Source organism: Geotrypetes seraphini, chromosome 1, assembly GCF_902459505.1.
Source record: "Geotrypetes seraphini chromosome 1, aGeoSer1.1, whole genome shotgun sequence".
NCBI classification, from domain to species: domain Eukaryota; kingdom Metazoa; phylum Chordata; class Amphibia; order Gymnophiona; family Dermophiidae; genus Geotrypetes; species Geotrypetes seraphini.
Genome location: NC_047084.1, coordinates 489,890,389 through 489,912,441, shown reverse-complemented (window position 1 = coordinate 489,912,441; position 22,053 = coordinate 489,890,389). Strand labels below are relative to the sequence as shown.

At 41.3% G+C, this 22,053-nt stretch overlaps 1 protein-coding gene across 1 annotated transcript in view; it reads right to left on the bottom strand.

The window, feature by feature from the left end:
• DDX58 (DExD/H-box helicase 58) overlaps nucleotides 1-22,053 on the bottom strand; it is a 117,511-nt gene that overhangs the window by 26,511 nt on the left and 68,947 nt on the right. Inside the window, exons 11-15 of the mRNA XM_033926722.1 lie at nucleotides 14,943-15,047; nucleotides 9,719-9,876; nucleotides 8,223-8,358; nucleotides 7,030-7,178; nucleotides 5,295-5,385 (exon numbers count right to left, since the gene is read on the bottom strand). Of these exons, the coding sequence (XP_033782613.1) occupies nucleotides 5,295-5,385; nucleotides 7,030-7,178; nucleotides 8,223-8,358; nucleotides 9,719-9,876; nucleotides 14,943-15,047 (639 nt within the window). The remainder of the gene's footprint in view (nucleotides 1-5,294; nucleotides 5,386-7,029; nucleotides 7,179-8,222; nucleotides 8,359-9,718; nucleotides 9,877-14,942; nucleotides 15,048-22,053) is intronic.

Below are 22,053 nucleotides of genomic sequence, written 5' to 3'. Positions count from 1 at the left end.
TATTTCTTATATACCGCTACATCCGTTAGGTTCTAAGCGGTTTGAAGAAAATATACATTAAGATTATAAATGAGAAGTAAGAAGGTACTTAAAAAATTCCCTTACTGTCCCGAAGGCTCACAATCTAACTAAAGTACCTGGAAATTAATAAAGAAGAGAAAATAAAGATGGTTGAAAAAAGAAAAATTCTATGTGAACTTATAGGATGGAAATTAAACTGACAGTGAAGAACTGTATGAAAAATACATATGGAATGCAGTTAGAGAGGGTAGGTTACAATCTATTTATGGTATTTGTTTAATTGGAAGGTGTTAAGGTGGGTAATTTGGGGGAAGGTTATCTGAAGGTAGGTGAATCTTCTGGAGGTAAAAGAGGAGGGGTTAAGATATTTGGATGAATTTTTTGAAAAGCAGGGTTTTGATTTCTTTTCTGAATGTTTTGAAGTTGTCTGATATTGTCATAAGATTGGAGATGGAATGGTTGATTTTTGCTGCTTGTGTTGCCAGAAGGTTGTCAAACATTTTCTTGCGTTGTGTGCCTTTGAGTGGGGGGAAGGCGAAAGGGTTCGAGGTTCTTCTGTGTCTTGAGGTGGAGATTTGGTTTAAGCGGTTGTTTAGATAGGAGGGGGAAAAGCCGTGTAATGCTTTGAATATCAGGCAGTGGAATTTGAATTGGATTCGTGCTTGTATGGGTAACCAGTGAGAGTCTAAGAAGGCAGTTGTTATGTGATCATATTTTTTGAGTGAGTAGATCAATCTGAGGGCGGTGTTTTGTATGGTCTGGAGTTGTTTTATCATAGTGGCTGGACAAGGAAGATATAGGGAGTTGCAATAATCCAGCAGACCTAAGACTAGGGATTGTACGATTAGTCTAAATTGTGCTTGGTCAAAGAATTTTCTGATTTTACGGAGATTTCTCATGGTTAGAAAAGCTTTCTGGGTTGTTTTGTTGATCTGGGGCTGCATTGTGCAACATCTGTCTATCGTAACTCCTAGTAGTTTTAGTTCGGGTTGTATTGGGTATTTGGTATTTTTGATTTTCAGTTCAGTGATGGTAGGAGTTTGGGCTTTTTCGAGCAAAAGGAATTTTGTTTTTTCAGAATTTAGTTTTAGTTTGTGATCCATCATCCATTTTTCTACTGTGTCTAAGGTTGTTTCTAGCTTTGTTGTGGTGGTGGTCTCTGATGGGTCGAAGAGGAGGATTATGGTGATGTCATCAGCATAGCTGAAAGATGTGACATCTAGGGTATCTAAAGTGGCTCCTAGGGAGGAGATAAAGAGGTTGAAGAGCGTAGGTGAGAGAGGTGATCCTTGTGGAACTCCGCAGGGATTTGTCCATGGTTCTGATTTGATATCATTGTATTTTACCCTGTAGGTTCTAGATTTGAGGAACCCCTGAAACCATTTGTAGACCTTACCTGAGATTCCTATGGCGTCAAGAATTTGTAGTAATAAGGTGTGGTCAACTAGGTCAAATGCTGCGGAGAGGTCTAATTGTATTAATATCATTTTTTTTCCTTTACTGATGTGTTGTCGGGCTGTATCTAGTAATGTGACAAGTAGTGTTTCTGTACTATGATTAGTTCTGTAAAGCTCACAAATTCCACTGTAAGTGTAGTGGTTAGAGTGGATTATGGGCCTGAGTTCCCATCTCTGTAGTACATTACTTTGTCCACTAGGCTACTCCAGGAATCTGCTTGCTGCTCTAATAGGACTAGCCATAATATCTGAAGCTGTTATTTAGGCAGATGTGCACTGTTTCATTCACATCTTGGGAGGGGGGTAGGAGGTCAGTTGGGGGGGTCATGTTTACATCTCTCCAGTGATCATCTGGTAAACTTAGGCATCTTTTTAGCACTTATTGTGCCCTGGATGTATTCTTAAATATTTGATTATGTCAGAAAAACATCCAAGTCATAACCCTAGATCTGTCCACATCACATCTCTAACACGACCCCTTGAGATTTATATGAACTGCAGATGAACAGCATAGATAAAAGTATCCGTTGTTCAGAGGCTGTAGAATCAATATACTATTGGGGTGTAGAATCAATATACTATTGGGGTGTAATGGGGTGGGAATGGGTGGAACTGGGGGGTGGGTCTAGGGGTCCAGATTTTACTAAAGTAAAATCTGGTAACCTTACTTATGTGTGCTAACTGGCTAATTTGTTTAGTCGATTTGTAACCTAAGAATCTTATAACTTTCCACTTCTTCTACTCTGTAAGCTTGTATTCGATAACTTTATTGTAACCACTTCGCTGATTGTCCAGCACATCTTGTTGTAAACCGCCTCGAACTATCATGGCTTTGGCGGTATATAAGAATAAAATTATTATTATTATCCATCTAGAAAATAAGTTTCGAAATAGCAAATTGGAAATAGCAAATTGGAAATAGCAAATGGCAAGAAAAACCATCCATCTGTCCCTTTATGCTCCATTTTTTTTTCTTTTTTGAAAATGAGCCCCATGGCATTCAAGAAGCATTTTCAAAAAATATCTAAGTCTGAAAAAAAAAAAAACAACCTTACCCATTACACCTAACCCCCCCCCCCCCCCCCATCTATCTCACAGCTATAAACAAACAGGAAAAATGTCTAGACTTCCTATGAGATGGGCATTTTTGTATTTAAAATGTCCAAAATGAATAGCCATTTTCCAGAATGAAAGTTCCAAATTTTGAATGACAAAAAACACCAGGGACATGAATCAGTGATGTAGTAAGGGGGGAGGGGCAGCTCTTCACCAGTGCAAGCAGCTTCTCCAACTTGCTGCTCGTGCCGGCCTCAGCTCGCCCTCTGAAGTCACTTCCTGCTTGCTCATCCTCCCGCTTTCCTCACATGGGGAAGACTTTTGAGAGCCATGTAGGATTCTGGAAGTAGTATCAGGAGAGAGAGAAATGGGGACCAATTGAGGATTTTTTTTGTTTGTTTTAAGGTAGTGAATGGGATCAAGAGAAAGGAGAGGGTTGGGGCAACCAGATAGTTGTAAGGGAACTGGGAGAAGCTAGGGGGTTCTAGGCACCATGAGACTGTTGTATTTTTGAAGCAAGGAAAGTGATGGACAGTGGTTGTGGTGGGGTAATAAAATGCTGGACTTTTTTTTGGAGGGGGATTAATGTAGGGAGCAGGGATTCAGGCTTTTTTTGTTGTTTTTAGGCGATTAGTGTTGACTTTCAGTGTCAAGTGGCTAGGTTATTTAAATATACATGCAAAAGAGGAGCAGGTACACAATTTCACATTGTAGCTGTGTATCTATTAAATTTAAATATATTATAAATACTCAACAAATATATAAAATCTATGCTGTCTGTGAAATAACATATAGATAACTAAAGGAAGGTGGAGAGACCTCAGATACCCATTACCCACTCACAATAGAGCAGCAAATGCTAGAACATTCATTGGGTTTGTCTATTAAATCACTGGTCTACCACTATCCCCCTCCCTCCTTCCATATCATAACTTAAATGTGCATCAATATCAAAATATTTTTTAATGAAAAAAAAAGGGAACTTAGCTTATAAAACATCTGATCGAAACAAAAACACTTCTGATTTCTGATCTCAATGGGGCCCTTTTCTCCCAGAGCTTATTCAGGAGATCAAGAAATATAATTCTCGTATAGCAGAGTTTGCTTTGTCAGACAGGCAATCACTTTCTTCATGTTGTCTCTCACAGGTTCAATAGTGAATAACCCTCAACAACGTGGACATTGTATGCCTTCAAATCTCACCGCACTTGAAAACCCTGTCTCGATAAAATGTCTTTTGATGACATTCTAGTGGAGTTGTTTGTCTTTGTTTTGTCCTTGTATAGGTTATTTAAATAGCGATCATGTTCTCAGTCTGATCACCCAAAAAGATCTTATATTTTTCTTCCCCTCATCTAACCATGTCCGAGCACTTTAATTTGCCTAACAATGCCATATGTGCTCCAGAGCCACACATGAATTTTTAGCTGTACCAAAGGAGGGGACGGTGGGCAATGTCACACAACCATTTCCACTGGTAAAACACTTTTTCCTGCAGAAATTACTTGGAATGATGTCTTTCTCCATTGCTTTGATCCAAGCAACATTTATAAAGGTTTATAAGACTTCTAGCAAACATACAAGGAAATACCGATAGAGATATACTGTATGGGGCTCATAATCGAAAGAGAAAAACGTCCAAAAACCAGCCTAAGTCAGCACTTGGACGAACATTTCTCAAAAATGTCCAAGCGCCGAGAATAAAACCGGGTTTTGGATGTATTTAAATACGACCTAGGCCTTCATAGTGCCGCTCAACGTCCAAAGCTAAATGGGGCATTTCGGGAGGCGTGGTGAGGGCGGGAGTTGGGCGGGACGTGGGCCGGCTTAGACTTAATCATACAGCAAGTATAACCGAAAGTTTAACAACAGAGCCTAGACGGAACTTGGACGTTGTGACTTAGACCATGTAAAACATGGTCTAAGTCACAAAAATTGACCTAAACTCACCAGATAAGCACTGCAAACACATAACACAGACCCCCACACACTACCCCACACACACACCCATAAATATTTTATTCACAACTTTAAATTTCAGCCTCCAGACCATCATCACCTGGCCGCCTGGCATAGGAAAGCCTAGTCATCCAGCCCAGAGGCAGCTTAAGTTGTCTTGGGGGTGGGTTAGGGACCCATAGAGAGGAGAACCCATGCCCACAAGCCCCTGTAATCACTGCATTGATACTAACACATGTGCACTGCCCTATACACCCCCACAACCCTTTTTTACTGGCATATAAGTGGCTCCTACAGCCATACGGGCTATTGGGGTGGTAGATAAGTGGGTCTAGGAGATTCTGGAGGTGGTTTGGGGGGCTCACCATCACCTATAAGGGAGCTGTAGTGAGGAAAAGCCATGGCACTCTTTTTGTGAAGTTCACAGCGATGCCCTGTAAGGTCTATTTAGGTGGCATGTCTGGGTGTGCAGTCCATCACTTTGTAGACCCCTCCCACATCCAACAAGGCTTGTTCTAGGCATTTTGGACTTGGACGGAATGTTGGACAGAAATGTGGTATAAAGATAGACGATTTAGTGGCTTGGACAATCAGATTGGCAGGACGTATAATTAGATGATTTTCGAAAGTAAAAAAAAGTTGGACGTATCTTTCGAAAATGTGTCTTAGGCTTTTTTTAACTTTGGACGACTTGCGATATGGACGTAAATGGACTTAGACGTCCCTTTCGATTATGCCCCTCCACATTAACAGAAGAACCTTACAATTACATTTTCAGCATGTTACTTGAATTCAAACTACCTGTGCTTTGATCTCTTTTTCCACGGCCTATTAGAACATCTGGTTTCAGGAAGCTGAGTTGAGGACTTTCTTCAATCCAGTTTTTCAAAGCCTAAAATGTGAATAATTATGAATTAGTGCTTTCAAGTTATCAAAAACACGTAAATTATTTTGTATTCTTTTGAATGAAAAGGCTTTTTTCTTATATCATTCGATATTTATTATTTAAGTTTTTACATATATAGGACAGATGAGAATAAGAGGGCAGTCTGGGAGATGAAATTCAAGATCTTCTACATACAACTGCAACTACTTATAAATGCTGGATCAAATGGCTGCTACCATTCAATGAAAATAAGACAGCCTCAATGGGACCTCATGTGCCAGGGGAACCAGCATACCCCACCTCTTTTAACCATCCTCCAACTATATCGAAGTAGCAGACATCGATATCCAATCTGATGACAGGTTACTCCTTTACTCCCTTGGAATATTAAAGTGTCTTAGCCTGATGCCTGCAACACCAGGTGGGGAAGTCAAGCAGATTCTCCCCAGATGTTAAAGATGATTCTGAAACTTGACCAACAATCTCTTGCAGTTTCAAGCCATATACTATACCCTTCAGATATTCATCATTCTACTCTGGCTAGGTCAGTCTGAATTCAAACAAACCAAGTTGCATGTTTTACATCAACAAAAAAGGAAGAATTGGATTCCTCTGTGTCTGCTGAGAAGTAGCAAACATTTGGGATTTTGTCACCTATGTGGTTCTGAATTCTGGAAATTTAAGGCGGCTGTATTTGAATGAGATTTGCAGCGATAAACTAAGTAGGGTTCTGCAGCCACACAAGGGATCCCTAGATTCAACAACCCTGCAGCACATCTTTCAGGCTTGTGGGACCCCCTCACATAGACCTTTTTTTGGTCAGTATACCATCCTCCAGTTATCTAGGGAAGAAGATCTCTGGACTTGATATATTCTTGATACTCTCTTTCCATCTCACTCACAAGAACCATGAACAAAATTTCAACAAAGACCAGGTTTATCCTTTGTGCTTTATCTTCTGCAATTTTCTTATGCCAGAGTATCCTTAATTGTGACATATGCATTAGTAATCATTGTATCATTGTGTTCCTTCATATTATCATAATGTCAATGTTCAAACTGTGTTGCCTATATTCATACTTTAATGAAAGATATTTTCACTTCACTGATAATTTTGAGATGATTATGTATTATTACATTTGTTCACAGTGAATTGTTCCAACTTACGATATTGTCCAAAAAACTGTGTTTGTTTTGTTTTCAGAGTGCTGACAGAGGTTAGTTCTTTTTTTAACATTATATATTCTTAATGATTTTTAAGCACTATTTTATGTAACATTTACCAGTTTCACATTTTTCATATATTTATTGTGGTGGCTAAATTTGTTTTTACTTCTGGTCATAGCTATGGTAATAAGCATTTATTTATGTATTTATTATTTTGTTTTACCTAGATGGTCTTGCACATATTATTCACACTGTTATGTGCATAATTAACAAAGTAATCAGACCTTTCTATATGGGTTAGCACTCTTTAAATATATATTTATCATTTTATGCTTTTAATTCATTAATTTCTTAATTTTAATTTATATTTTTTGTATATTCTTATTTATAAATGTGTGTTCCATTTTTTTTGCATTATTTGTTTTACACTGGAATTGGACTGTTGGTCTGACATGGCAAACAGCATCGTATGTTCTTACTTACGGTCGTTAAAGCTCTAGTCTTTACGAAGAGAAGTGTTCTTGTCTGTGGGTTCATACGATATTGTTCATCCAGAACAAAGGTGAGGTCATCCAGTTTGGGATTTTCATTTGCTTCATCTTCTGATATCCTAGTCAGCTCCTGTTGTTTATCTACACAGAAAATATACATCTGTGGATTTTGCTCTGTGACTCGGACCACACTGCAGTGCACTGTGGTACACAACACAATTTATGAATCTCCTTTCTAATAGGGCCAGCAGTACTCCTGATCATGGGAAGAGAATAGCAGAGGGATGTCACAGTGACTCTGCCAGTTGACAGATAAAAATACAAACAAAGGGGTTTGACTTAAAGTTGTCAAAAAAGAGTGATAAAGATATGTATATACAGACAAAGAAATCACTCTAGCTGGTGCTTATAAATGTGCTGTATCAATAATATGTACAGTGTTGGTAAACTATATGCTCAGAATCATGGAGGTGGTAAACGGGGAGAAAACCCCGGCACTACCGCCTCACCGCCCAATCATCGCATGAGAGGAATATCAGCAATGAACTTATATTTTATCTTTGAATGCTCAAAAAGCCAAGGGCTAAAGTTCTTAAACTGTGTACGTCGTATCTTAACAAAAGGAACTCAGCAGATTTATCTTTTGGCTTGCAAGTTCCGACGTGCCACGTTTCGCTCCTGCCTCAGGGAACCCAAGGAACTTTGCAAAAGACTTTTCAATGGTGGGCGAAAAAAAGATTCAGAGTTGGAAACAGATATCTCACATAATGCACAAAACTTCTTTTTTCGCCCACCTTTGAAAAATCTTTTGCAAAGTTCCTTGGGTTCCCTGAGGCAGGAGCGAAACGTGGCACGTCGGAATCTGCAAGCCAAAAGATAAATCTGCTGAGTTCCTTTTGTTAAGATACGACGTACACAGTTTAAGAACTTTAGCCCTCATTTCCCCTCATTTGCATGCGCAGATCGGAATCGGATCGGCCACGAGGTTAGTGAATCGGGTCGGGGTCACAAACCGATCGGTACACGATCGGTAAGCTTAGTGAATCTAGCCCTAAATCCTTTTCAATGCTTAAGCACTGATGTTTGGAGTAGAACATTCTCATTACACCTTCAAACACCACTATGGCTTTAGCAAAACAATCACACAAGTCTAGGTTTCTTTTATGTCACTGACACATTAATTACCTTCAAATTTCTTTGTTAACGCCTGTTCTAGCACATCAAAGCCTCCACTTCTGACATTGGTGAAAAATTCTTGTAGGTATGCCAATGCATCCTTTGTGCGTGCATCATCATTGATCATGAGAGCATCATTGTATTTCTGTGAAAGGAAACAAAATATCACAAACAGAGAAAAAACACCTTGATTTTGATTTATTTTTAAAATTTATTACCCATACTATCTACAGTAGAGAATGACACAGGGACTAATTTGTCCCTGTCCCCGCAGGAACTCAATTTCTCTGTCCCTGAAAGTTTTGTCACTGTCCCTGTCTCATTCCTATAAGGTTAAGACATGTGCCTACTGGCTTGAGACACGTGCCTACCCTTTAATCCAGCCTTGTATATCGCCTTGCCTTAAATAATAACAAAGCAGTTAACAATAAGACAACAACAGGAACTAAAACCACCAAAACATTAGAAAAGAACTCCAATAATGACAGGAAAGAGAAAAGCAAAGAAAACATAAAAACACAAAGATACATAGACTGCAACCATAGTAGACCCTAACAGCACCAAAACTATCCAACTCAACAGAGAAAGACTGTACAAAAAGATGTGATTTCAAGAATATCTAAATTTAAAGTAAACTGGCTCCAGGCAAATTGAGCTGGGTAGGGAGTTTCATAGGACAGGTGCAATACAGGAGAACGCTCTGAGCCTAGTGAGCTTATAATGAACTGAACAGATTGGAGGGATATAAAGGCTTTGGTCATTTAAGGATCATACGGATCTATGTAGACAATAGGAATGAATAAGGGAGGAGAGATAAGAAGGCAGGTTGCAGTGAATGGATTTGAAAGTTACAATTAGAATCTTAAACTGAATTATGAAGTGAGACTTGAAGCCAGTGATGTTGGTTGGATAAATAAGTTATTCTATCAAAGCATGAAGTATGTGAAAGAACGCAAATGGCTGTATTTTGGAAGGTCTGTAATCTGTGAAGCTGGTACTAAACTAAACTAAACCTTACGCTTATATACTGCATCTTCTCTATAACAATAGCCCCAGGTACGTTAGATAGATTGTGAGCCTACCGGGACAGATAGGGAAAATGCTTGAGTACCTGATTGTTAAAACCGCTTAGATAACCTTGATAGGCGGTATATAAAATCCTAATAAACTTGAAGAAAAAAATACGATAGGGATAGTATAGAAGGAAACGAAGATCACAATCTTAAAAAAAAAAGCCAAGTTTTCAGATGTTTACAGAATAATTGGAGAAAGCCCAGATGGTACTGAGGGAGTCCAGAAAGAACACTGTTAAAGCAATCCAGTTCTCTGCCATTTTTGCAGTTTTGTGCAAGCTAAGGTGTCCTTTTACTAAGGCATGCTAGTCATTTTAACACATGCTAAACGCTAATGAGTCCATAGACTATAATGGATGCATTAGCATTTAGCGAACGCTAAAACGGCTAGCGCGCCTTAGTTAAAGGACCCCTAAGAGATTTTCTACTCACTCTCAAGTGCTCAGTGTATGTAAAGAGTGTCCTGCACAGCAAGCTCTCTTCCTCTTTGTTCTCCATTTTCAACACTCTGCATTTCTTCTGAGTATCAACAATCCACTGTTCATATTTCTGAGTTCCAAAACTTCGATTCTTAATGTCAGACAGATTTTCTAGTGGAGAAAAGTTGTATAAATCAGATTTACACACTAATATCTATACAAAAAAATGTCAGTTCATCTACACAATATTAGAATTGACAATTATTTCCTTGTTAAACATTAACAGAGTCCATCAGTAGCCTGGGATCGCTGAGAACCAGAGAAACTAGGGTTCAAATCCCACTGATGATGTTCCATATGCATGTTACTATTTCCTAACAGAGAAGGAGAGGAAAATACCTACTTTATCTGAAAGTGAATTTACTTATCTGTTAACAAAACATTTTTTTTAGATATATCAATGATCGGAAGAAATATAAAAAAGTGACATTGTGAGACTCAAAAGCGAAAAGGAGGAATATGTAGAAGCAAGTTGATAAAGAAAAGGCTGAATTGCTTATCAAATATTTCTGTTCTGTGTTCATGGCTGAAGATCTGGGAGCAGGACCACAGAAGACAAATGCGAATAGGGATGGTAGAGTGGTAGACCCCGATTGATTTTCAGAGGGTTGTGTTCGTGAGGAGCTAGCTAAATCAAAGGTAGATAAAGTGATGGGGCTGGTGTACATCCGATGGTGCTGAAGGAACTTAAGGAAGTTCTGGTGGTTCTGCTGACTTACCTTTTCAATGCTTCTCTAGAGTCAGGAGTGGTACCAGAGGACTGGAGAAGGGCAGATATGGTCCATCTACACAAAAGTGGAAGTAAGGAAGAAGCAGGGAATTACAGGCCAGTAAATTTGACTTCTGTAGAAAGAAAATTAATGGAAACGCTTCTAAAACAGAGAATGGTGAAATTTCTGGAATCCTGTGGATTACAGGATCAGAGGCAGCATGGATTCACTAGAGGTAGGTCTTGAAAGACAAATCTGATCAATTCCTTTGACTGGGTGACCAGAGAATTGGGTAGAGGGAGTGCACTAGATGGTGTATTTAGATTTTAACAAAGCCTTTGACAGTGTACCACACAGACGTCTAATAAATAAACTGAGTGCTCTTGGTATGGGTCCCAAGTGACAGGCTGGGTCAGGAACTGGTTAAGTGGAAGACAACAGAGGGTAGTGGTCAATGGAGAACACTCTGAGGAAAGGGGTGTTACCAGTGGTGTGTCTCAAGGTTCTGTTCTTGGGCCTGTTCTTCTTAACATTTTTAAAAGTGATATTGCTGAAAGGCTGTCAGGTAAGATTTGCCTCGTTTCGGATGAAACCAAAATCTGCAAGAGTAGACACCCCGGATGGGGTGAACAACATGAAGAAAGACCTAGCAAAGCTTATAGAATGGTCTGAAGTTTGGCAGCTATTTAATGCTAAGAAATGCAAGGTCATGCATTTGGGCTGCAAAAATCCAAGGGTATGGTACAGTTTAGGAGGTGAAGAACTTATGCGCATGACAGAAGAGCGGAACTTGGGTGTGATTGTATGTGATGAATCTTTAGGTGGCCAAACAGGTTGAAAAGGTGACAGTGAAAGCTAGAAGGATGCTAGGGTGCATCTCAACTGGCTGTTCAGGCAGCAGGTGGCCGTTCACAATCTGAACGCCATTTATAGAATTTGGCCCTTACTGCCCAGGGCCTCTCCCGTGAGCTCCCAGCCAAGACTGGTCTCTTATAGTGGATGAAGAATGCAGTCCATTTGTCACGGTGATGTATTATTTACTTTCTTCTTTGTAAATACTCTGGTATTTCTGTCTCTCACTCATCTTTCACTAATAAATGCTATATTCAGTTATAAGAAGCTAGTGTGGACTATTCTGTTTTACCCTAAAATGTCAGTGGGCTATGAAACTGTTTTGCCCTGGCTTATTGCACCCCTTACGGCCAGGCAGAACAGGTGATAAGCACCAATTGCACTGAGGTGTACCTAATAGAGTTGATTTCAAGACCTGAATTTGACAAAATGTAGAAAATATTCATGCAGTTTTTGAACAGGACTGGAAAAAAAATCTAGGGTTTTGTCCTCATACCAGATGGAAAATTTTTTCCATTTAAAACTACAAGACCTCCCTAATGGAATCTCTTCTGGAAGTCAAAAGGACCTGAAACACAGTATCAGGAAAGCTTGTGAATCTGCTACTAAATTCTCAACATCCATGCTATGAGAGTGAGGAACTGGAAATCAGGTTGTAGTAGGGATCCTCAATCCTGAGTTATTAGTGTTGAAAAATCTCCAATCTGCATGGATCTCCTAGAGGAAATCTCCAGGAGAGATCAATATCTTTATCAGCCAGTAAGAGGTGATTAGAATCATGGACCTTCAATCCCATTGAGTTTCAAAAGAATTTTCACTATCAGAGGTACTGGAGGATATGCAGACAAATATTTTCCCCCAGTGGATTAGAAAGGCAAATCAAGGCTAATTTGCTGGTGACCCTGATCTGAAGCAGAATGGAAGGACTTTATTGTAAGGAGTGGCTAAAAGATCTCTTGAGGGGGGGTGCATTACCCTTGAAAGATTATTTGGGCTATGCTCTTGTGCAGAAACCACATGTAAGGTTACAAAATCCAACTGTCTGCCAAACAGCTGTCTTTACCTCTCAAATATGTCGCTCTGAAGGAAATTCCTTAAGAGATGGTTCATTTCGATAGTCTGACAGCTTCCTGATACAGGAGGTATGAATCTTTCCCTCTCTGCTTGTCGATATGGTAAATTGAAACCTGTCTAAAATTAAAAATTACTTTATTAGATAATCATTCTCTGAATGCCTTCAGAGCATCCTAGATCGCTCTTGGCTCCAGGAAGTTTATCTGTTAAAGTTTTCCCTGAGCAGACCAGAGACCTTGAGTATGGAGTACATCTACACGAGCCCCCATCCTAGAGGTTGGATGTGGCCATCATTTATATCTTTCGAATCTGAGGAATTTGGAAGGGACTACCTTTTCCCAAATTGAATTCTGGCGACTGCACCTTCAAAAAGATATAAACAGGATAGAGACATCTAAATACCTATGTGGCATAAATGTGCATAAAAGGAATGAAGGAGATGCTAAAGCAGCTAGGACTCTTCAGCTTGGAGAAGTGACAGGGGTGATATTATAGAGGTCTATAAAATACTGAGTTGAGTAGAAAGTGTAGATGTGAATCACTTGTTCACTCTTTCCAAAAATACTAGGACTAGGGGGCATGCGAAGACGCTACTATGTAGCAGTTTAAAACAAGCCGAAGAAAATAGTTCTTCACGCAACGTGTAATTAAACTCTGGAATTCGTTGCCGGAGAATGTGGTGAAATTAGTTAGCTTAGCAGGGTTTAGAAAAGGTTTGGTTAATTTCCTAAAAAAGAAGTCCATAGGTCATAATTGAGATGGCTTAGGGAAATCCATTGCTTATTCCTAGGATAAGCAGCATAAAATTTGTTTTATTACTTGGGATCTAGCTAGGTACTTGGGACCTGGGTTGGCCACTGTTGGAAACAGATACTGGGCTTCATGGACCTTCGGTCTGTCCCAGTATGGCAATTCTTATGTTCAGAAAAGAAAGGAAACCTAAAAGTGTCCAAAAACCTTACTCAGAAAAACAACAGATAACAGGACTTACACATTTTAAGAAAAAAATTACAAAAAGTCATGAACAGCCAATGCCTGATGTGAGCTGAGGGGACCACTGATAAGTGCAACTGATATCTGCCATGTTTCAATGGAACAATCTGGGTCCCCTGTGATAACAACAGCAGATAGGAAGATGCAGTGCATTTGAGATGCAATAGTCTAAAACGTTGTGAAAAACAAGCTGAAGAGCGTTCCATGTAGGTTCCATCAGATGACATCATCCACAAGGTAGGCTATATTATCCTGCTTGTCCTCAGAGAATACAACTTATCCTGCACTACCAATGAAAAGTACTTTTATGTCACAAACATACAAAGCTTGTAAGACAGTGTCTCTCAAACTGTGTGTCATGAGAGATTTCAGAATTATACTATACTTTAATTCCCTTCATAAGTACTTTATACACTAGAGTAGATGACATGCACATCACATAGGAAAGAGTCTGTCAATGTTATGAGCGTGTGTGTGCGTAAGGATACAACTGTCTAGACAAGCATCATTCTGTGACATGTTTGGTCCTTGAAAACTAACAGCAAGTAATTTTAGTTTTATTTTTTTATTCAGTAGTTATCCTAACTTGAGCAACAAAGCAACCAAACTTTGTTAACATTTGGATCTTCTTCTTATCTTTACGAACTTGGATTTTCAGCTCTGAAAGAAATTAAATCGAAAAAAAATATAATGACTACAGATGGTGGATGATGAAATGCATGTTTGCTCATCGACTATGAGGCCGCATTTTGAGTTAATTTGCACTCAAAAACAAGCACATCCACCACATAGAATAGAATTGCTAAATCTATCTACTTTAGTTTTATCGTTGTTACAATTACCCATATATAGCTTAAAGAACTTTAAATAAATAAATCTCAAATTTAATTTTTTGTTACTTTTGCAATTTTATAATTTCAATTATAATGTGCTGTAAAAAATTTGCTCCGTTTAGTGTGCCGGAGCTAAAAAGTTTTGAGAGACACTGCTGTAAGAGACCAAACCAGTATCTGCAAATTAAACATTAAGCATAAACCTAAACCTGAGCTTGTCATTAAGCCTTTTTCACAACTTCCATCTGACAATTAGCAGAGAGCTTGTGCTTGTTTTGTTGAAACATTAACCTGCATGAGTAAATTCAGAGCGAGATCTATACCTGAAAAACTTGGGCCATACAGTCATATTCAGAACTTGTACACTACTAAAACATTTTGGGCCTAATATATTCAGAAAAATGCTGAGCTCCTAAATTTATTTTCCCAAAACTATCCTCCTAAATTTTTGCCAAATTTGGGAACATAACTTCATCTTAATTTAGGAGCTTAAAAGCTAACTGGCCGTTAAAGTGATTTAGCCGGCTGCTAAGTGTCGCTGAAATTCATGGTTAGCACATAACTCAAAGCCCACTATTTTGGGGGCGTTCCAGAGCACTATTTTGGGGGCGTTCCAAGCACCGACTCTGTCCAGAGACAGAGTCGGTGCTTGGCTGCTTAAGGGCTGATATTCACTCTTTTTTTTTTTTATAAGAAAATTTCCAGCTGTGCTTACCTAATGGTGCGTAAACATTTTTCGCCAGTTCCTCAGTCTCAGCCATCATGTTTGAAATGATGTCAGCAAAGGGGTCTGTCTGGCGTTTTCCAATTTGTCTGATTGCTACAATATGAAAAGAAAAAAAAACCCCAGAGCTGACTAATTCCAGAAGTACTGATTAAACTGAATTAAAATTACAACCGTTCACATAATACTGCAGCACTCTAATAAACTAAGGGGCAAGTATACTAAGTTGCATTAAGTGCATGTTACTGTCTAAGGAAAGATTAGGCTCTTCCCTTGGTAATACTCTTTCTTGTAAACCCACACTCTTTATTTCTGAACTCTCGGGTAGTCAAATCTCATCTCGAAAGATCTCTTGTAGGAAGCCTCATTTGCATAGTTTTGCTCCTCCTCTCTTACCTCTAGACTGCCCTCCAACTTTCAGTGTGTAACAGCAGACAGTCATTCTTGTAGAGGATAAAGAAGAGAGAGGGGTACAGGAAAACTCCTCAAGAAACATGTCTAACCTGCTCATAGTATGAAACATGTCTAACCTGCTCATAGTATGCAACATCACAACAAAACATCAAACATTTGGAAAACAGAATAAACAATGAACAATTGAACACTGAATTCAACTTGCACCAACAGTGTGGGAGCATATTACCGATAGTCCCCCCTGGATTGAAGAACACAATATTCGTGGATAGTATTCTTGCTATGGCTGGACAAAGAAACAAGAAGGAGGTAATGGAGCTGACATAAAATTGGGACTGTACTATCTCCCACCAGGACAACTGGAAGCAAACGACCAGGACCTGGAGACTGAATTAAGGCAGGTATGCAAAAGCGGAAGTGTGGTGGTGATGGGGGACTTCAACTACCCTGGCATAGACTGGAGTATTGGACACTCAAACTCCACAAGGGAAACAAAATTCCTGGAAGCTATAAGGGACTGCTTCATGGAACAGCTGGTCATGGAACCAACAAGAGGAGAAGCCACTCTTGACCTAATCCTCAACGGGCTAAGGGGACCCGTAAAGGAGGTGGTAGTACTAGAGCCACTAGGAAACAGCGATCACAACATGATCCATTGCAAGCTAGAAATAGGAACACCAAAAGTAAAGAAAACCACATCGACAGCACTCAATTACAGAAAAGGGAACTACGAGGCCATGAGGAAAATGGTAGGAAAGAAACTCAGCAAGAGCTCAGGGAAGATGGAGACCGTAGAAAAAGCCTGGTCCCTGCTCAAGGGCACGGTACATGAAGCACAGAACCTGTACGTCCCCAGGTTTAGGAAAGGGTGTAAGAAGAATCGAACAAAAAACCCGGTGTGGATAACAAATGCAGTAAGAAAGGCGATAAGTGACAAGAAAGCATCGTTCAGAAAATGGAAAAAGGACCAAACCAAGGACAAACAAGATGAACACAAAAGGCACCAAAAGGAATGTCACCGAGTGGTAAGGAAAGCAAAAAGAGAATATGAGGAGAGACTAGCAGAGAAAGCAGGAAATTTCAAACCATTCTTCAAGTATGTGAAAGGGAGACAACCGGCCAGGGAGGAAGTGGGACCATTGGATGATGGAGACAGGAAGGGAGTGGTAAAGGAACAAACAGAGAGATAGCTGAAAGGTTAAACAAGTTCTTCTCATCAGTCTTCACGAGAGAGGACACATCCAATATTCCAGAACCCGAAGAGATCTTACATGGAGACCAGGATGGGAAACTGGTCAAACTAGAAGTAAGCCGGGAGGAAGTCCTCCGTCAGATAGACAGACTAAAAAGCGACAAATCACCAGGTCCAGACAGCATCCACCCAAGGGTACTAAAAGAGCTGAGAAACGAAATAGCAGAAACTTTTCGCAAAATATGTAACCTTTCCTTAGAAACAGGGGAGATCCCAGAGGACTGGAAAATAGCAAATGTCACGCCCATCTTCAAGAAAGGATCAAGGGGTGACCCAGGAAACTACAGGCCGGTGAGTTTGACCTCGGTTCTGGGAAAGATGATGGAAGCACTGATTAAGGACACCATCTGCGGCCACGTAGAAAACAATGGGCAGCTGAAGGCAAGCTAGCACGGCTTCTGCAAGGGAAGGTCATGCCTCACGAACTTGCTGTACTTCTTTGAGGGAATAAACGGACAGATGGATAAAGGGGAATCCATTGACATCATTTACCTTGACTTCCAAAAAGCCTTCGACAAGGTACCCCACGAATGGCTGCTTAAGAAGCTGTGGAACCACAGGGTGCATGGGGATATCCACCAATGGATCAAACACTGGTTGGCAGGCAGGAAACAAAGGGTTGGAGTAAAGGGCCATTACTCAGAATGGCAATGGGTCACGAGTGGAGTCCCACAGGGTGCTGGGACCGATCCTGTTCAATATATTTATTAACGACTTGGAGACAGGGACGAACTGTGAGGTCATTAAATTTGCAGATGACACCAAACTCTACAGCAGGGTTAGAACCAAGGAAGACTGTGAAAACCTGCAAAGGGACTTAACGAGATTGGAAGACTGGGCAAGAAAATGGCAAATGAGTTTTAACACTGAGAAATGCAAAGTCATGCATGTAGGGAAAAAGAACCCGATGTTCAACTATAAAATGGGGGGATCGTTGCTGGGGGTGAGCAAACTTGAAAGAGATCTGGGGGTGATGGTGGACACAACATTGAAAGCATCAGCACAGTGTGCGACAGCCTCAAAGAAAGCGAACAGAATGTTGGGTATCATCAAAAAGGGTATCACAACCAGGACGAAGGAAGTCATTTTGCCGCTATATCGGGCGATGGTGCGCCCACATCTGGAGTACTGTGTCCAGTACTGGTCGCCGTACCTCAAAAAGGACATGGCGGTACTTGAGGGAGTCCAGAGAAGAGCGACAAAGTTGATAAAGGGTATGGAAAACTTCTCATATGCTGAAAGATTGGAAATGCTGGGGCTATTCTCTCTGGAAAAGCGGAGACTTAAGGGAGACATGATAGAAACCTTCAAAATCATGAAGGGTATAGAGAAGGTAGACAGGGACAAATTCTTCAGGCTGTGGGGAGCCACAAGCACAAGGGGGCACACAGAGAAATTGAAAAAGGACAGGTTTAGAACAAATGCTAGGAAGTTCTTTTTCACTCAGAGGGTGGTGGACACATGGAACGCGCTCCCGGAGGCTGTAATAGGCCAGAGCACGCTACAGGGGTTCAAGGAAGGTCTAGATAGGTTCCTAAAAGATAAGGGGATTGAGGGGTACAGAAAGAAGTAGAGGTAGGTTATAGGATTAGACAGAAACCACTTCACAGATCACGGACCTGATGGACCGCCGCGGGAGCGGGCCACTGGGCGCGATGGACCTCTGGTCTGACCCAGTGGAGGCAACTTCTTATGTTCTTATGTTATGTTCTTAAGTCCAACTTACCAGTACCCATTAAGTCAGACATCAGGCAAATCCATTATCTCTCAGGGTGGGCTTCAGGAATAGAATGTGGGTTTACAAGAAACAAGATTGCCAAGGTAAGAACCTAATCTTTCCTTCTTATACAACCCCACTTTATTCCTGAACTCTTGAGACGTAACAAAGCAGTCCCTCAAACCCAGGGTGGGACTGATGAGCCTATCATCAGAAGCAAAAATCCAAATTAAGAATCCCTCTTGGCCGCCAACTCTATTCTGTAAAATTTCGTGAAAGCATGCAGCAAAGACCAAGTGATGGCTCTATAAAATCACTTCTGGGGAAACTGCTGAAGATTCCGCCCACGAAGCAGCAACACCTCATGTGGAATGGGGCCTTCACTGAAATAGGGGCTGCTTGCTATCTATGATATAGAAAGAAGATATGGCCTCTGCCCTTATGCATCACTCCAACCAGCACGAACAGATAATGGAACAAACAAATCCGTTCATGACTTCCAAGTATCTCAGCAAAAGCCTAGTTTGAATCAGGGAGCACTGGGATTGGACAGCTCAAGCTGTAGGTGGGTCTATGACGTCAGACGCCGTCGAGTTCAAAATCTGACCTGAAGGTTTCTATTTTGCTAGCCTTTTGAACACAGAGTTAAGTGCCAATGTAAGTTTAATTCATTTGTTTCACTAACTGAAGGGAATGCAGCTTTATGTTTATAAGGTAGATCTTTTTTAATGTGTCTGCTTTGATTGTATTGCAAACACAGCCTTATTACCCATCATCGGCTTTTGGCTGATGGGCTTAACAGACTTGCTGTTTTTGAACAAGAGTGTGGAATGCTGATGATATCTTGAACTTCAAGGGATAGAGATAAGTGTTGTATCTTAAGGCATTTGTGCATATTTTATGCTAGCACTCATCCGATCGCAGTTCTAACACACTAATGGGAAGTTATTTTATGTTAGGCTTCCTCCAGCTTAAGAAAGTAAGGCTGGAATGTAGTGTCTAGCTCTGCGGAAGTTTTTCTTCGGAAGTTTTCCTCCAAATCTTTGTCTGGTGTTCTGAAACGGCCTTTGGCCCAAGGAACCTACAGAATATTGACAATATCTCCTGGAGGCACAAAAAGTAGTGTGCCCTGTCTAGCAAAGACTTAGGTTTACGGTCTTATACATTAGCCATATGGTCATCTAGATCTTTACCAAACAGTAACTGCCCCTTAAATGGCAGCTTACTCAGAATCACCAGACCACTGTCTAATCCACAGCATCCGGCATGTGGAGATAAGAGTAAGTCAACAGCTTGCTTACAACTCTGAAAGGGTCATACTGGGCATCAATCACGTAGTCCACTCCAGTGACCAAAAATGTAAGACCCCCCTATCCATGACAGTGTCAAGATCATGATGCAGCTTGAAGTGCCAGGCTCTGGCATCAAAAAATGGCTGCCTTCAAACCAGAGGCTGCAGAGTTGAAAAGCCATTTGAGCACAAAATCTATTCTACAGTCTTGGGCGTCCTTCAACACAGCACCACCTTCACTGTGGAGAGTGTGCTTAGCAACCTGCACCCCCAGAAAATCCACTTTTGAGGAAACAAAAGGCTGAGCCATAGCCTTGGCTACTCACAGAGGTTCTTCCAGCACCTCCCAGTTAACCATGAACATCTGCGTGATGTCCGGATGATCTGGAAAACAGGAAGACTGTGGCTTCACATTACTCATAAAGGAGCAGTGTGCTGTCAAAGTATGAGGAGTGTTCAATTTTAACCCATGGAGGGATTCCAATTATCCCTACCAGCTCTGATGGTTTGAACCATCTCCGCACAGTGGGGTCCTCTCCCAGATCTAGAGAGTCTACCAGGATATGGGTCCTATAGTTCTGTGACTGCAGAATCATCATCACCCACTATGGAAGTCCTCCCAGAGAAAATAAAGGCATAAAACAGCATCCGGATCACCCAAATCATCCACAGATGGACTGTCCCCCAACTGTGCATGGCTCTACTACTAGGGACCTGCTCTTTAGGGGGAGGAGAACCTCAGCACTAACAGGGCCGCAACATTGGATGGATTCAAGGAGCCTTTGTTGATCAAACATTATGTTAATAAATTCTGGGGGAAATCCTTGTCCCTGAGAGGCAGAGGACCCCTCCAGACCCCTGTTTTGAGCTTTTATGGTATTTTGGCGCTGAATCATGGTTGTGCTTCACCAGGGATGCACTTGTGTTGCTCCCCAGCTCAAACCTGGACCATTTTGGATGGTCCTCTGATGGACTCGGCATCAGAACTCCCCGAAGGGGCAGTGAGGGCTAAAGTGGGCACTACTGCCCCCTTATGTGCCGTGTAGCATATAAAACATGAGTGCCCTTCAGATAGCCATCTGCCACAAATATGACACAAATCTGAGGTATTCTGTCCTGAGGACTCCATCCTACCTGTTTTTTTAAAAAAAAATGAGGTATTCTGAGGCAGATAAAAGCTTTTCAATCCAAATTGGGAAATCCAAGATGGCCGCTGTGGGAGCAATTTCAGTGCTAAAATGGCCTGGGAAACCTAAACTGAAAAATAAAAAATGTCAATTTTAGGATTTTGGAGGTGGGGGGGTCCTAGGACTAACCTCCAAACCACCAAAATTGATCTCACAGGCTGTCAAGCCTGTTACTGTGCTGTTCCACGCTGTGTGCTGGAAGCTGCAAGAAGGAAGCTGCAAAAGCTGACTGGGAGATCATCTGCCTCAAGAAGCCTGGAACCTGGAATGCCAGTTTCTTCTACCTGCCTCTCTGACCCAACATGCCGGCCAGAGACCTCCAACTCTCCCGGAATCTGTGCATGCTAATGGGTGGAGGAACACAGTCGACTCCGATCCTGTATAAACCACCATGAAGCCACACAACTTGCACTCAAACCAACTATTGGACGAACCTAGGGTGAGGTATGCTCCCAGAGGAACAGTCCCCGAGCTCTCAAACTGTGAATGCAGGTTGTCCAGGTGGGCGAACCACAAAGAAGCCAACCCCCTGGAAGCAGACTCTGTACCTCAGAGTCTGTGATTTCCCGCACCCAGAGCCATCCCCCAAGGAGAGGGGAGCCTCTGCAGCACAAAAAAGAAAACACGCCAAGTAATGAAGAAATAGTGAAGTTAAAGAAAAATAAGCACAAGTAGAAAAGACTAGCTCCTACTGTCTTACATGTAAGGAAGATAACTGGAAGTTGGAGGGCCGTCTAGAGGTAAGAGAGGAGGAGCAAAACTACGCAAATGAGGTTTCTTACAAGAGATCTCGCGAGATGGGATCAACTACCCAAAAGTTCAGGAATAGAGGGGGGGGGCTGTACAAGATTGAAGCTTAAAATGGTGTACCATAGTACATACTCAATTGTTCCGCGGTAAATGCCAAATGTGTACTTCCCTCCTCTGACACTAGCCCTCTCCCCTTGTGTCAGCTAGCCAATGAAGCCGCATCCTGCCGGGACTGGGAAGTAGTGTCAAAAGGGATGGAGGGAGGAAGAAGAGGGAAATGTTCAAACCACATGGTAGATAAATTATGGGCTGGTAACATTATAGACCTGGGCATTTCACATCCTGGGCTAAAGCCTCATTTGGTCCACAGGTTAAGTTAGTCCTAGATCCGCCATTCTGAGGATGGCGGGCCTGCCAGCCGGACAGACTTGGGGCCCATCTGGCCGGTCAATGTTCAGGTAAGTTGGGGGGAGGGGTGTCCGTGGTTAGGG